General features: G+C 38.9%; 1 protein-coding gene and 1 non-coding gene across 3 annotated transcripts in view; both read left to right on the top strand.

Annotated features, from left to right (window-relative positions):
• The window catches only part of EIF2AK4 (eukaryotic translation initiation factor 2 alpha kinase 4), a 113,264-nt gene that overhangs the window by 7,418 nt on the left and 88,849 nt on the right, over positions 1–16,997 (top strand). For both annotated transcript variants that reach the window (XM_021940415.2, XM_021940416.2), the window contains exons 3-4: positions 1,971–2,073; positions 9,331–9,483. In XM_021940415.2, the coding sequence (XP_021796107.1) occupies positions 1,971–2,073; positions 9,331–9,483 (256 nt within the window). The remainder of the gene's footprint in view (positions 1–1,970; positions 2,074–9,330; positions 9,484–16,997) is intronic.
• LOC116276259 lies at positions 11,259–11,360 on the top strand. Its single transcript, XR_004185683.1, has one exon. It is a non-coding gene; the product is annotated as a small nucleolar RNA U13 (small nucleolar RNA).

Genomic DNA, 16,997 nt, shown 5'->3' with positions numbered 1-16,997 from the left:
AGGGTGATAGGATCTCTGTGCCAGGAACAGGGATCAAGACCAAATATATAATTTTTTATTATACCATAGCCTCAAGAATTCAAAGTGTTTATTCTTGAAAAATCAAAATGAAGAAAAAGTTATATGTGCTATAATGTTATACATATATAAGTGCTAAAATATTAATTATAGCATTATTTGTGAAAGTAAAGCAATTGGAGGCAGTCTAAATGTCAAACACTAGAGCGAGGTTTTTTCATCTTGGCAATACTGACATGTGGGCAGTTGTTGTGGGGGCCGTCCTGGGCTTCGTGGGATATTTAGTAGCATCCCTGACCTCTGTCTGCTAGATGTTGGGAGTACATTTCTCCCCAGGTTGTGACAATCAAAAAAAGTCTCTAGATGTTGACAGATATCCCCTGGGGCCAAAATCACCCCTGGTTAAGAATCATGGCACTAGATAACTATTCAGGTAAATCTTAATGTGTCCACTTGATAAAAATATTATGGGATGATTGTTTTTAACATTGAAATGCTGATAAAAAGTTAAAAAGCAAGCATTATAATATCAGCTACATAAACTATGAATTATATGGCAAGGAAATAAAGAGAACATTAGAATTTTCTTTGAAGTTTAATTAGCATCATTGATGAATTTTTCACCATTCTGTTAATATTGCTGTATAATGATTACTTATTTTTTAAATTATGACAAAAAGCTTAATTTAGGGTAATATTCTTACCCTTTTGAATACAGTACAGGAAAACATTGCTTTTCTGCAGAATAGTCCTTGATACTACTGTGAAAGAGAGACTCCTGGGTTAGATTCTGGAATTCTGGAAATTTCAGCCCCATCCCAGACCTTTGGGGAGAAATTCTGGAAATTCTAAATTCTGGAAATTTCAGCCCCATCCCAGCTCTTTGGGGAGGGAGGAATCTAACCCTGGATTCCATACGTAGACTGAGGACTGTATGGTTGGTTTTTCTATTCTTTCCCTCATATAAACTACTTTCTGTCAAGTTTTATCTACAGAAATAGATAATGATCATAGCACCCTGTCATACTGAAGCATTGAGAGAACGCATAGATAAGTGCATACTCAAGACTTCACGGGGTGAAATGCCATGAATTACTCAGAAATGCTTGGTAAAAAGTGATGAGTCATCATCTCTTCAGTTAAAATTAAATAACTCCTATTTAATCTCAGAGAGTTGTTATTGGATATTTATTGGTTGGGAATGAAATGAAATCCGAGGGCTGATTGTGTAATTTCCTTGAGTTGAAAATGTTGACTTAGATGAGCTCTAGGCAGAGTTGCAGAGAGTGTACATGACTAGATGTATTTATACACAGGAAGTGAGCATTTCCACCTTGTTTCCATCAGAATGAGTGATTGGGATGCAGCAGTGTGTTGTGGGAATACTAGAGGGATCGCCAGGGCTCCGTCTCACCTAGTTATTCTTGTTCTGCTTTATGCTAGAGCACACCTGAGTGCAGAGCACTTGGCCTTGCCAGTGAGCTGTCAGAGCTAGGTTAATTCACATCGGCTGCAAGCTAGGGTAGAGAATTACCATACAGAGGAGCACATGGTTAAGTTACTAGGCTAGAGTCAGCCACAGAACTGGAATGATTTTGTTTGTTTGTTTGTTTTTTAAGCGAAGAACTCAGAGTTAGGGATCCAGGGCAAATCATAGGAAATAAATAGTAATTGATGTTGGGAAATTTCAATCGGATTGTAAAGCTGAAATTAGATACAGGGGTCAAGGAAGTCTGACAGCTCAGACAGAAGGCTTTGGCCAGCCCACTTCTTCCCTGTAGGATGCAGGTGACTCCACTGTGTCAACTGGAGTTACAGGGATATGTTGAAGTCCCTTTGAGATTAAGGACCTCAGGCCCAGAGTGCTTTCAGTTTAGCAAATATTGATGCAAACAGGCGATACTTTCTGGAGTAACTCTTTTTTTTTTTTTTTTTTTTTTTGCCTTTTCCAGAGTTCCTGCAATAGAGTTAAAAAATGCCAAAGGTCTATCAAATGAAAGTGTTAATTTGTTAAAATCTCGCCTAGAAGAACTGGCCAAGAAACACTGTGGGGAGGTAAGATTTGTTAAACTGGAATTAAGACAGTAAACTTCCCCATTGCACCTCAAATCCAATTTTGAGTAGCATGTTTTGTGTTTTATTGGTTCTACAAAAGGGAACATTGTGATTTTTATTTGTTTAATAGGATTAATGAAATGTGTAGTCTGTAGATGGTACTATTGATGCTGAAGAATGTTTCTGAAAACATTCAGAAACATGGGCCCCATCCCATGTCGGGGATGGTGGCTCACACTTGTAATTCCAGCACTTTGGGAGGCTGAGGTGGGAGGATCACTTGAGTCCAGAAGTTTGAGGCCAACCTGAGCAAAATGGCGAGCACTTGTCTCTAAAAAATTTACTGAGTGTGGTGGTGTATGCCGATAGTGCAAGCTACTCAGGAGGCTGAGGTGGGAGAATTGCATGAGCCCAGGAGTTTGAGGTTACAGTGATCTATGATCACACCCCTTCACTCCAGCCTGGGCCATAGAGCAAGATCCTGTCTCTTAAAAATAAAAAAAGAAGACTTTTTCTGAAAACAGTTGATGTGAACCCAGCCACACTTTTTGTACACTTTGGATCTGGCATCATGACTTGATCTTGACTTGAACCTTTTTGTTGGAAAAATGCGTCAGACAAGCAATTTCTGACTGCCTCTCCCCTTTGCATATCAGAGGAATTTGTTGTTTTCTTTCTCAATAATTAGCAACACACTCTACTCCTTCAATGTCTATCATATACCTGAGCATTTACACTGAGTTCAGTACTCATTCTTTTTTAATCTGCTGAACATTAGGATCTACATATGAGTTCTCTCTTGGGTGGCACAGCTCTCTCTGGAAGGCAAGACTAAGTGTCTTCTGGAGGCAGAGTATGGCTGTGCTTTCCTTAGGCCAGACCAGTTCCCTCGAAGTATAACACTTGTTTGCCTCACTTTTGTGTAAAATCACTCAGTGTTTTTACCTGGCAGCTCATGCTTAACCATCCCTTTATGTGAAAGCTGAGAAGAGGTGCCCTCGGCTTCCATGTCTGTTTCAGACTTTTATTAGAGATAACCACAGGTAACATTCACTTCACAGAAAGTAACTGGACAGATTTTTACTTGCTTTTCATAACACAATGAGTCATAGTACAATCCATGGACTGCCTTTTAGCTGTAAAAATTGTGTCCATTGAAGTTGCTGCTTCCAAGAACTTCAGTGATTGATGAGATATAGAAAGTGAGTGTAGAACAGCCTGGATTAAAAAACTAGGCCTTGGGAATGATTCCAAAGTTCTTTCTAGTATACGGGACTCCAGTGTCTAACTGAAAAATAATATGAAGTTATATGGAAAATTCAACTACAGAGAAACTTCTGGTTTCCTGGATTTTTGATTTGTGTTTAATTTTTTTTTTTTTTTTTTTTTTTTTTTTTTTTGAGAGACAAAGTCTCACCATCTTGCCCAGGCTGGTCCCAAACTCCTGGCTCAAGCAATCCTCCTACCTCAGCCTCCCAAAGTGCTAGGATTACAGGCCCAAGCCACCACACCCAGCCTGATTTAAATTTTTATTTTGAGATAATTACATATTTATATATATCTCTTACCCAGTTTGCCCCAACAGTAACAGTTTGCTGCACTGTAGTACAATGTCATAAGCAGGATATTGACATTGATACAATCAAGATACAGAATATTGTTCTCACCACAAGGATCTCTCATGTTGCCCTTCTGCAGCCACTCCCTAAACTCTACCCTCTCCACATCTGCATTGCTCCTTGGGTCCTAAGGCCCTAGCCAGTGTGCGTTCTACTCTTTACCTTTCAGGGTCATCTTACACTTGTTTTATTTGTAATGTCCGGGGTTTTTTAGTTGTATTTGGTAGAAGGAATAGGAAAAAGTAGGTATACTCCATCTTCCCAGAAGTGGAAGTCCTGATTTGTGATTTTTAATATTTACTATGTTCCCAGTAACTAGTAAGAGTCCCATGCCTTTCCTGTCTGTTCCACTACAGCTGCCTTTTGTGAAGGGAACATGTCCTGATTATTAAAAGAGGCAGAAACTGGTAAAGACGTAGTAGTTTTGTACACCAGTGTTTATAGCAGCGTTATTCACAAGAACGAAAAGGTGGAAACAACCCTGGGTCCACTGACAGGTGAATGGATAAACAAAATGTGGTATATACATATAAGGGAATATCATTCAACCTTAATAAGGAAGGAGGTTCTGACACGTGCTACGAAATGAATGAACCTTGAGGACATTGTGCTAAGTGAAAGAAGCTGGTAACAAAAAGGCAAACACTATATGCTTCCACTTACATGAGGTACCTTGAGTAGTCGAGTTCACAGAGGCAGAAAGTAGAACAGTGGTTGCTAGGAGCTATGGGGAGCAGAGAATGGAAAGTTATTTAATGAGTACAGTTTGAGAAGAAGAAACAGTTCTGGAAATGGATGATGGAGATGGTTGTACAACAATGTGAATGTACTTAATGCTACTGAACATATATTTAATGGTTAAAATAGTAAATATGCTGTGTACATTTTGCCACAATTTAAAAAACACAGGCGTACCTCTAATTGTGCTTTACTTTATTACATTTCACAGATTATTGTGTTTTTTACAAATGGAAGGTCTGTGGCAACCCTGCATTGAGCAAGTCTATCAGTGTCATTTTTCCAAACAGATGTGCTCACTTCATGTCTCGGTGTCACATTTTGGTAGTTTTCACAATGTTTCAACTTTTTCATTATTACTATATTTGTTTTGATGATCTGTTATCCATGACCTTTGATGTTACTATTGTAATTGTTTTGGGGCACCATAGACTCTGCCCATGTAGACAGCAAAGTTATTTGATCAATGTTGTGTGTGTTCTAACTACTGACCAGCCATTCCCCTCTCTCCCTCCCTCTCTTCTTGGGCCTCCCTATTCCCTGAGACACAGAAATATTGATATTAGCCCAATTAATAACCATACAATAGCCTTAAATGTTCAAATAAAAAGAAAAGTTGCATGTCTATCTTTAAATCAAAAGCTAGAAATGATGAGGTTTAATGAGGAACGCTGTTGAAAACCAAGATAGGCCAAAAGGCCTCTTACACTAAACAGTTAGCCAAGTTGTGAATGCGAAGGAAAAGTTCTTGAAGGAGAATAAAAGTGCTACTCAAGTGAACACATGAATGATAAGAAAGCAAAACAGCCTTATTGCTAATATGGAGAAAGTTTTAGTGGCCTGGAAAGAAGATTAAATTAGCCGCCACATTCCCTTATGCCAACGCATAATCCGGATCAAGGCCCTAACTGTCTTCAATACTGTGAATGCTGAGAAGAGATGAGGGAGCTGCAGAAGAAAAGTTGAAAGGTAGCAGAGCTTGGTTCCTGAGGTTTAAGGAAAGAAGCCATCTTCATAACATAAAAGTGCAAGGTGAAGCAGCATGTGGTCATGAAGAAGCTTCAGCAAGTTATCCAGAAGATCTAAGATAATTGATAAAGTTAGCTACAGATTTTCAGTGTAGATGAAACAGTCTTATATTGGAAGAAGATGCCATCTGGGATTTTCACAGCTAGAGAGGAGAAGTCAATGTGTGGCTCCAAAGCCTTATTAAAGGACAGACTGACTTTCTTGTTAGGAGCTAATACAGTTGCTGACTTTTCAAAAGTTGAGGCCAGTGCTCACTTACCATTCCAAAGTTCTAGGACCCTTAAGAATTTTGCTAAATCTCCTTTGTCTTTATAAATGGAAAGGCAAAGCCTGTATGATGGCACATCTGTTACAGCAGGGTTTACTGAGTATTTTAAGACCATTGTTGAGACCTACTGCCCTGAAGAAAAAAGATTCCCGTTAAAATATTATTGCTCATTGACAGCACACCTAGTCACCCAAGAACTCTGATGGAGATGTACAAGGAGATTATTGTTGTTTTCATGCCTGCTAACACAACATCCATTCTGCAGCCTGCGGATGAAGGAGTCATTTTGACTTTCAAGTGTTACTATTTAAGAAATACATTTTACAAACTTATAGCTGCCATAGATCGTGATTCCTTTGATCTGATGTGTCTTAGCAAAGTAAATGGAAAACCTTCTGGAAAGGATTCACCATTCCAGGTGCCATTAAATACATGATTTATAGAAAGGGGTCAAAATATCAACATAAACAGGAGTTTGGAATATGATTCTGACCCTCATGGATGACTTTGAGGGGTTCAATACTTCACTGGAAGAAGTAACTGCAGAAGTGGTGGAAATATCAAGAGGACTATTACTAGAATTAGAAGTGGAGCCTGAAGATGTGACTGATTTGTTGCAACCTCATGATAAAACTTTAACAGATGATTAGTTGCCTCTTATAGATGAGCAGGGAAAGTGGTTTCTTGAGTGGTTCCTGAAGATGCTGTGAACATTGTTGAAATGACAATCGAGCATGTAGAATAGTTCATAAACTTTGTTTTGAAGCAGCAGCAGGGTTGGAGAGGATTGACGCCAACTTTGAAAGAAGTTCAACCGTGACTCAAAGCTATCAAACAGCATTGAATGCTACAGAGAAATCTTCCAGGAAGCCGCCAACGATGCAGCAATCTTCATTGTTGTCTTCTTTTAAGAAATTGCCGCAACCACCCCAGCCTTCACCAGCCACACCCTGATCAGTCAGCAGCCGTCATCAAGACAAAACCCTCTGTCTGCAAAAAGATTATGTCGTCCTGAAGGTTCAGATGATCATTTGTATTTCTTAGCAATAAAGTATTTTAAAATTGAGGTATATACATTGATTTCTACAGACATAATGCTATTTTACACCTAATAGACTACCATACAGTATCAACATAACTTTTTTTTTTGATACGGATCTCATTGTCGCCTTCAGGTTGAGTGTAGTGGCCGGATCTCAGCTCACTGCAAGCTCCGGCCCCGGTTTACGCCATTTCTGCCCTCAGCCTCCGAGTAGTTGACTACAGGCTTCACCACCTCGCCTCGCTAGTTTTTGTATTTTTTAGTAGACGGGTTTCACCTGTTAGCCAGGATGGTTCATCTCCTGACCTCGTGATCCGCCCGTCTCGGCCTCCCAAAGTGCTGGGATTACAGGCTTGAGCCACTGCGTCCGCCAACATAATTTTTATATGCACTGGGAAACCAAAAACTTTGTGTGACTTACTTTATTGTGACATTTGCTTTATTGAAGTGGTCTGAGACTGAACCTGCAATGTCTCCGAGGGCCGCCTGTGCTAGCGTTCATCTGAGTCATCGTCATATAATGAGATTTGAATGGACATTAAACATGGGAAGGCACTGCGCAAATCACTCTTCTTGTTTATCTAAAATTCGTTTCCATTAAGTCTGAAGTACTGGAAAGTCTAAAATAGACATAATTCTAAAGAAATTGTTTTTATTTTCAAGTAAAATAGAGTATAATTAGGTACTAAAGCATGGCATAGGGATTCATTGTGGTATGGCATTCACTGAAACTTGCCTTTTAAAACTAGGAGTCATTTAATTATTTGAATGGAAATAAGTACTCAAAAACAGCTTGTTCTTAAGCACTTCCAATTGCTTATAATTTTTAATCTATATACAGCTCTTTGTCATGTAAAAGTAAACTTAAATATACTCTATTTTTTCAAATTTTTAAAGCCAAGTTTATTTTTTTATTAAGTTATTCAACAAATATTTATTGTCTGTGTACCATGTGTCAAGTGCTATTCCAGCACTGGGAAAACCACAGTGAGCAAACCACACCGTGGGCTGCAGTGGGAAGGGAACAGACAGAAGGCAGTCAAATAACTGCACAACCAACCAGGCAGTTGTAAGTGCCATGAAGAAAATCAGGGAGAGGGGTCTAGAGAGTGTGACGGTGGAGTGGCTGTTCTTTACAAGGCGTTCAGGAGAGGCCTTCAAGACTTGAGCAGAGGTCTGAAGGAGGCCAGTGAGCCCTGTAGCACCAGGCAAGTAGGAGGCAAGAGCCAGTTTGGAAAGCAGTTCTTTTCATCCAGTCTTAGAAGGTTTATCAGATCGATTTGTACAGAAAACTCTAGCAAAGTAAATAGAACAGCAAAAGAAAAACCCTCCACAGCTTGGCTTCTGCCTTCTTTTTGGTTTAGCAGTGGTTTCTCTTTGACATGATAGAAATTGCCTACTTTCCCCAGCTTTCCTTAGAAGAGCTTTTCTTAGAATAACCTGCCTCTTAGACTGTAGACTAGTGTTTCTGACTCTAAAGTGAAATATATCCAGTAAATGCCACAGCTTCTGATGTAAGAAAAAATGCATTAACATCACCCAGCAAGAGCTGTACTTTCTTTGTATTTGCTCCCCAAGAGAAAGGCAGGATACTAAATGAACTAACTTTATATTTTTGTGTACAATGACTTCTATTATTATTTACCACCCTGTTAAGTCCCTTTAGAAATGGTTTCAAACATATAATGAAAATAAGAGTTTTAAAATTGCTTCATTGTAACTGAGGAAAAAAATCTCAGTGTTATGTTCCTCATCTGCAGAAGGATTGGCACTCTTTACCTCTTTGGAGTTGGGTAATCACTGAGGGAGGGGTCTCAGAAACCTTTATTCCATTGATTTATCAACCCAAGTATGACTTGCATCTCCTGGGGGTAAGGGAAAGGGGCTTCCTATGTTCACATAAAGAATGTGTGAAAGGGAGACCATTTTCTTCCTCATTCTAGATGTGAATGCTTCTGTAAGTGGAAATAAAGTGCTTTCTAAGTATTTATCAGCCTCTTATATAAAATACTTTCTAAGTATTTATCAGCTTCTTACTGAAACATTACTAACAAGGAGATAATGAGGCCTTTAAATATTTGCCTCTGTTCTTCCAACAGAATATTTTCAGTATGTTGCATAGACAGATAAAGCTCTGATGTTAGCAATGAGTATTCTCTGCCCAACTCTCATTATGTAGACAGGTTTTCTAGTTGGGAAGACAGCTTTTACTTTCATGCAGTCTTAAATGTTTTATCAGATTTATTTCTAAAGAAAAATATTTTTTTGGATTTATTATAGAGAAAATGCCAATAAGTTGAATAGGTCTACAAAAGAAAAGTGAAGCTTTTTATTTACCTAGGTAATCATCTGTCTTGATAATAACACAATGCAATGGGCCCTTTAAAAGCTTTTTCCTGCTGTGATTGTCTCATATACCAAATTCAGAATATGTCATATTGAAAAGAATAATAGCATTCTAAGTGGGCCTCTGACTGCCGATTTGCTTTCCTGTTCTGTAGCCTCTCCTGTTTGGGCCTTCCCATTGTTTGATCATTTGTGGTTGATTTTTATGCGTTTAGGTGATGATCTTTGAACTGGCTTACCACGTGCAGTCATTTCTCAGTGAGCATAACAAGCCCCCTCCCAAGTCTTTTCACGAAGAAATGCTGGAAAGGCGGGCTCAGGAGGAGCAGCAGAGGCTGTTGGAAGCCAAACGGAAAGAAGAGCAGGAGGTGAGATGCCCTTGTCCATGTCTGTGTGCATGCCAGCCTGGAGAATTGCAAACTACTGTAGGTTTCATCTGTCTCTGCCTACAAACTTATCTTTAAGTTTTGCCCAACCTTTCATTCAAGAAAGGTAGATACATGTGAGAGTATGAAAAAGTGAGCCAGACGTGGTGGCTCACATCTGTAATCCCAGCACTTTGGGAGGCCAAGGCGGGCGGATCACAAGGTCAGGAGATCAAGACCATCTTGGCTAACACGGTGAAACCCCGTCTCTACTAAAAATACAAAAAAGATTAGCCAGGCATGGTGACGGGCACCTGTAGTCCCAGCTACTTGGGAGGCTGAGGCAGGAGAATGGTGTGAACCTGGGAGGCGGAGCTTGCAGTGAGCCGAGATCACGCCACTGCGCTCCAGCCTGGGCCACAGAGCAAGACTCCATCTCAAAAAAAAAATAATATGAGTGATTCCCTCCTGACACTTATCAATACTGCCTCTTAGAGCCCTCAGTCCAGGTCTTAAAGAAATAAAAGAGGAGAGAAAAGAAGCTGTTTAACCAAACCACCTGTGGTCTTTTGGAGCTTGTGAGGGTGTACAGGAATTCACTGTGTTTTAGAGGCTATTTTCTTCTTCCCTGTGCGAGACAAGTATCTCATGCCCAAATGAGTAGCAAAAGTCAGATAATAAATTTTTTGTTCAAATATTTAGATGTATATATTATCTTTGATTTAAAGGATTTTAAAAATAAGACAGTTTACATCCTTATGCAAACAGATTAAAGAAAAAATACAAATGGTTACTGTTTGTATTTAAATCAAAGATAATATATGCATCTAAATGGTTACCATTTGTATTTTATAAATTCCTGTTTATATCCTATGCTGACAGTCTAAAACTTTGTTTAAATACAGGTTTGTTTAAATATAAATAGTTGCCATTTGTATTTAAATCAAAGATAATATATACATCAAATGGTTACCATTGGTATTTTTCTTTAATTTGTTTGCATAAGGATATAAACTCCTGTCTTATTTTTAAAATCTTTTAAATCAAAGATAATATATGCATCTAAATTTCCTTTTTGATTTTAATTTATTTTTCCAAATGTTTAAATTTGTATTTGTTTTTTCTATTTAGTACTTTAATCAACTTATCTAGAGCTTATTTTGATTCAGGTTATTAAAAAAAGCCTAAGTATATTTTTCTTAGGCATTTTCCTAACACATTTATTAAATAATAATTCTTTAAGTGATTCGTAATACTTCCTTTATATGTTTAAAAATAGTTTAATGTATTTTAATATTAATAGCAAACTTGCAAGAACTGCATAGAAGACAGATAACGTTAAAAACATGTACTTCCATGTAGGACAACTCAGTTAGAAAAGTATAGTGAGGCCAGTTGTGGTGTCTCACGCCTGTAATCCCAGGACTTTGGGAGGCTGAGGCAGGCAGATCACTTGAGGCCAGGAGTTCGAGACCAGCGTGGCCAACGTGGCAAAACCCTATCTCTACTAAAAATTAAAAAATGAGTCGGGCGTGGTGGCTCACACCTGTAATCCCAGCTACTCAGGAGGCTGGGGCACAAGAATTGCTTAAACTCGGGAGGTGGAGGTTGCAGTGAGCCAAGATCATTCCATTGCACTCCAGCCTGGGGGACAGCTAGACTCTGTCTTCAAAAAAAAAAAAAAAAAAAGAAAAACATAGTGAATGGGTGTAATCTACTGTATGATAAGAATGCTAGAAACCGTTTAGTTGCCATCAATAAAAAATGTACTTGTTTTGATCCTTCTGTAGTTGATAAGCTTGATGATTGGGTGTTCACACACAGGTGAGATACGCCACCCTTGAACCTTGTTAGGACATCAGCACATTACCCATCTGACACGAAAGCAAAAGAAAGAAAGAAAAGAATTTACTTGTTTTTAAAAAAATCCAAATACTAGCATTATCCAGAAATATGTAACAGGTTTATCTATAATTATTATAAAGTTGAACTGCGGAAACTTGTTCACTGAAACATTTTGATTTGCATTAATGCTTTACATCCCCCCATTTATATTAAAAATTCACACATGAATGAAAATAGAAAAACGGCCAATACGTGATTTCTGTCCCCTTTTTCCACTCACAATCATATATGTAGGTACCTTTTGACCCCATGGGAAAAAAATATGTAACATTTAGAACTATTAGGAATAAGAAGATAATTTTTTTTGGGGGGGGGGGTGGTGAGGGGAGAATGAAAGCATAGTGGATTCTTTTTTTTTTTTTTTTTTTTGAGACAGACTTTCACTCTTGTAGTCCCAGGCTGGAGTGCAGTGGTGTGACCTCAGCTCACTGCAACCTCCACCTCCCAGATTCCATTGATTCACCTGTCTCAACCTCCCAAGTAGCTGGGATTACAGGCTTGAGCCACCATGCCCAATCCATTTTGGATTCTTAACCTCGCTCTCCACGTGTGCGTCATGCTAGCTGGATATCTTTCAGCACAATTGTTACGTGTTTGGCATGGATAGATAGCACACGGATTGGTGTTTTCAAAAAGGCCAACCAGATAGGCCTCCCTTGCCTCCTGCAAAGCACCAATAGCTGCACTCTGGAAGCACAGATCGGTTTTAAAATCCTGAGCAATTTCTCTCACCAGATGCTGGAAGGGGAGTTTGTGAATCAATTCAGTGTACTTGTGGTAACGTCTAATTTCCCGGAATGCCACAGTATCAGGCCTGAAACGCTAGATTTCTTCACTCCTCCAGTAGAAGATGCAGTCTTGCAAGCGGCATTTTGTAGCCAGAGGCTTCAACCCGGGAGGCAGAGGTTGCAATGAGCCAGGTGCTTTACCACCTGTGGATTTGTGAGCAGTCTCCTTTGTATTATACAAGCCATAGTATAGAGACCTCCTTACTTACCCACTTCTCCTTCTGCTGGAGTTATAGATGGTGCAGCGGCAGCTGCACACACAATTCTTAAGTGCATCTTACCTGCTTACCTATACTAGATTCTGTTTGTCAATGATCTGTTCAACTCATCTGTTTTTTCTTGAATCTCTACCACACTCTTTGAATTATTATATCTTTATAATGTTTTAATATCTGACAAATCAAGCCTACCCCCCCCATCCCTTCGTCTTCCATTGTTTTTGTTTCTCAGCCATTCTCACCCATTTATTCTTACAGAAGATCTACAGAATTGCTTTCCCAGAGTCAAAACAAAACAAACCTCCTGGGATTTCTATTGAGTTTTTAAAAACTCTTACATATTTATTTAGGAAGAATTGGTATCTTCACAGTATTTGGACTTCCCATCCAGGATTGTTTCTTTTTCCAACCAGTACTATTTTTTTTTGTTTTCTGCTTTTTGGATTTTTTTTTTTAATTTATTTATTATTATACTTTAAGTTGTAGGGTACATGTGCATAACGTGCAGGTTTGTTACATATGTATACTTGTGCCATGTTGGTGTGCTGCACCCATCAACTCGTCATTTACATCAGGTATAACTCCCAATGCAATCCCTCCCCCCTCGCCCCCCGCCCATGATAGGCCCCGGTGTGTGATGTTCCCCTTCCTGAGTCCAAGTGATCTCATTGTTCAGTTCCCACCTATGAGTGAGAACATGTGGTATTTGGTTTTCTGTTCTTGTGATAGTTTGCTAAGAATGATGGTTTCCAGCTGCATCCATGTCCCTACAAAGGACACGAACTCATCCTTTTTTATGGCTGCATAGTATTCCATGGTGTATATGTGCCACATTTTCTTAATCCAATCTGTCACCGATGGACATTTGGGTTGATTCCAAGTCTTTGCTATTGTGAATAGTGCTGCAATAAACATACGTGTGCATGTGTCTTTATAGCAGCATAATTTATAATCCTTTGGGTATATACCCAGTAATGGGATGGCTGGGTCATATGGTACATCTAGTTCTAGATCCTTGAGGAATCGCCATACTGTTTTCCATAATGGTTGAACTAGTTTACAATCCCACCAACAGTGTAAAAGTGTTCCTATTTCTCCACATCCTCTCCAGCACCTGTTGTTTCCTGACTTTTTAATGATTGCCATTCTAACTGGTGTGAGATGGTATCTCATTGTGGTTTTGATTTGCATTTCTCTGATGGCCAGTGATGATGAGCATTTTTTCATGTGTCTGTTGGCTGTATGAATGTCTTCTTTTGAGAAATGTCTGTTCATATCCTTTGCCCACTTTTTCATGGGGTTGTTTGTTTTTTTCTTGTAAATTTGTTTGAGTTCTTTGTAGGTTCTGGATATTAGCCCTTTGTCAGATGAGTAGATTGCAAAAATTTTCTCCCATTCTGTAGGTTGCGTGTTCACTCTGATGGTAGTTTCTTTTGCTGTGCAGAAGCTCTTTAGTTTAATTAGATCCCATTTGTCAATTTTGGCTTTTGCTGCTGTTGCTTTTGGTGTTTTAGACATGAAGTCTTTGCCCATGCCTATGTCCTGAATGGTACTACCTAGGTTTTCCTCTAGGATTTTTATGGTATTAGGTCTAACATTTAAGTCTCTAATCCATCTTGAATTAATTTTCGTATAAGGAGTAAGGAAAGGATCCAGTTTCAGCTTCCTACTTATGGCTAGCCAATTTTCCCAGCACCATTTATTAAATAGGGAATCCTTTCCCCATTTCTTGTTTCTCTCAGGTTTGTCAAAGATCAGATGGCTGTAGATGTGTGGTATTATTTCTGAGGACTCTGTTCTGTTCCATTGGTCTATATCTCTGTTTTGGTACCAGTACCATGCTGTTTTGGTTACTGTAGCCTTGTAGTATAGTTTGAAGTCAGGTAGCGTGATGCCTCCAGCTTTGTTCTTTTGACTTAGGATTGTCTTGGAGATGCGGGCTCTTTTTTGGTTCCATATGAACTTTAAAGCAGTTTTTTCCAATTCTGTGAAGAAACTCATTGGTAGCTTGATGGGGATGGCATTGAATCTATAAATTACCTTGGGCAGTATGGCCATTTTCACGATATTGATTCTTCCTGTCCATGAGCATGGTATGTTCTTCCATTTGTTTGTGTCCTCTTTTATTTCAGTGAGCAGTGGTTTGTAGTTCTCCTTGAAGAGGTCCTTTACATCCCTTGTAAGTTGGATTCCTAGGTATTTGATTCTCTTTGAAGCAATTGTGAATGGAAGTTCATTCCTGATTTGGCTCTCTGTTTGTCTGTTACTGGTGTATAAGAATGCTTGTGATTTTTGCACATTAATTTTGTATCCTGAGACTTTGCTGAAGTTGCTTATCAGCTTAAGGAGATTTTGGGCTGAGACAATGGGGTTTTCTAAATATACAATCATGTCATCTGCAAACAGGGACAATTTGACTTCTTCTTTTCCTAACTGAATACCCCTGATTTCTTTCTCTTGCCTAATTGCCCTAGCCAGAACTTCCAACACTATGTTGAATAGGAGTGGTGAGAGAGGGCATCCCTGTCTTGTGCCAGTTTTCAAAGGGAATTTTTCCAGTTTTTGCCCATTCGGTATGATACTGGCTGTGGGTTTGTCATAAATAGCTCTTATTATTTTGAGGTACGTTCCATCAATACCGAATTTATTGAGCATTTTAAGCATGAAGGGCTGTTGAATTTTGTCAAAAGCCTTTTCTGCATCTATTGAGATAATCATGTGGTTCTTGTCTTTGGTTCTGTTTATATGCTGGATTATGTTTATTGATTTGCGAATGTTGAACCAGCCTTGCATCCCAGGGATGAAGCCCACTTGATCATGGTGGATAAGCTTTTTGATGTGTTGCTGAATCCGGTTTGCCAGTATTTTATTGAGGATTTTTGCATCGATGTTCATCAGGGATATTGGTCTAAAATTCTCTTTTTTTGTTGTGTCTCTGCCAGGCTTTGGTATCAGGATGATGTTGGCCTCATAAAATGAGTTAGGGAGGATTCCCTCTTTTTCTATTGATTGGAATAGTTTCAGAAGGAATGGTACCAACTCCTCCTTGTACCTCTGGTAGAATTCAGCTGTGAATCCATCTGGTCCTGGACTTTTTTTGGTTGGTAGGCTATTAATTATTCCCTCAATTTCAGAGCCTGCTATTGGTCTATTCAGGGATTCAACTTCTTCCTGGTTTAGTCTTGGAAGAGTGTAAGTGTCCAGGAAATTATCCATTTCTTCTAGATTTTCCAGTTTATTTGCGTAGAGGTGTTGATATTATTCTCTGATGGTAGTCTGTATTTCTGTGGGGTCGGTGGTGATATCCCCTTTATCATTTTTAATTGCGTCGATTTGATTCTTCTCTCTTTTCTTCTTTATTAGTCTTGCTAGTGGTCTGTCAATTTTGTTGATCTTTTCAAAAAACCAACTCCTGGATTCATTGATTTTTTGGAGGGTTTTTTGTGTCTCTATCTCCTTCAGTTCTGCTCTGATCTTAGTTATTTCTTGCCTTCTGCTAGCTTTCGAATGTGTTTGCTCTTGCTTCTCTAGTTCTTTTAATTGCGATGTTAGAGTGTCAATTTTAGATCTTTCTTGCTTTCTCTTGTGGGCATTTAGTGCTATAAATTTCCCTCTACACACTGCTTTAAATGTGTCCCAGAGATTCTGGTATGTTGTATCTTTGTTCTCATTGGTTTCAAAGAACATCTTTATTTCTGCCTTCATTTCGTTATGTACCCAGTAGTCATTCAGGAGCAGGTTGTTCAGTTTCCATGTAGTTGAGCGCTTTTGATTGAGTTTCTTAGTCCTGAGTTCTAGTTTGATTGCACTGTGGTCTGAGAGACAGTTTGTTATAATTTCTGTTCTTGCACATTTGCTGAGGAGTGCTTTACTTCCAATTACGTGGTCAATTTTGGAGTAAGTACGATGTGGTGCTGAGAAGAATGTATATTCTGTTGATTTGGGGTGGAGAGTTCTATAGATGTCTATTAGGTCTGCTTGCTGCAGAGATGAGTTCAATTCCTGGATATCCTTGTTAACTTTCTGTCTTGTTGATCTGTCTAATGTTGACAGTGGAGTGTTGAAGTCTCCCATTATTATTGTATGGGAGTCTAAGTCTCTTTGTAAGTCTCTAAGGACTTGCTTTATGAATCTGGGTGCTCCTGTATTGGGTGCATATATATTTAGGATAGTTAGCTCTTCCTGTTGAATTGATCCCTTTACCATTATGTAATGGCCTTCTTTGTCTCTTTTGATCTTTGATGGTTTAAAGTCTGTTTTATCAGAGACTAGTATTGCAACCCCTGCTTTCTTTTGTTCTCCATTTGCTTGGTAAATCTTCCTCCATCCCTTTATTTTGAGCCTATGTATGTCTCTGCGTGTGAGATGGGTCTCCTGAATACAGCAGACTGATGGGTCTTGACTCTTTATCCAATTTGCCAGTCTGTGTCTTTTCATTGGAGCATTTAGTCCATTTACATTTAAGGTTAAGATTGTTATGTGTGAACTTGATCCTGCCATTATGATATTAACTGGTTATTTTGCTCGTTAGTTGATGCAGTTTCTTCCTAGCCTCGATGGTCTTTACATTTTGGCATGTTTTTGCAATGGCTGGTACCGGTTGTTC

Source organism: Papio anubis, chromosome 7 (assembly GCF_008728515.1).
Source record: "Papio anubis isolate 15944 chromosome 7, Panubis1.0, whole genome shotgun sequence".
NCBI classification, from domain to species: domain Eukaryota; kingdom Metazoa; phylum Chordata; class Mammalia; order Primates; family Cercopithecidae; genus Papio; species Papio anubis.
The sequence above is the reverse complement of the archived record's forward strand: the minus strand, read 5'-3'. Positions and strand labels throughout refer to the sequence as shown.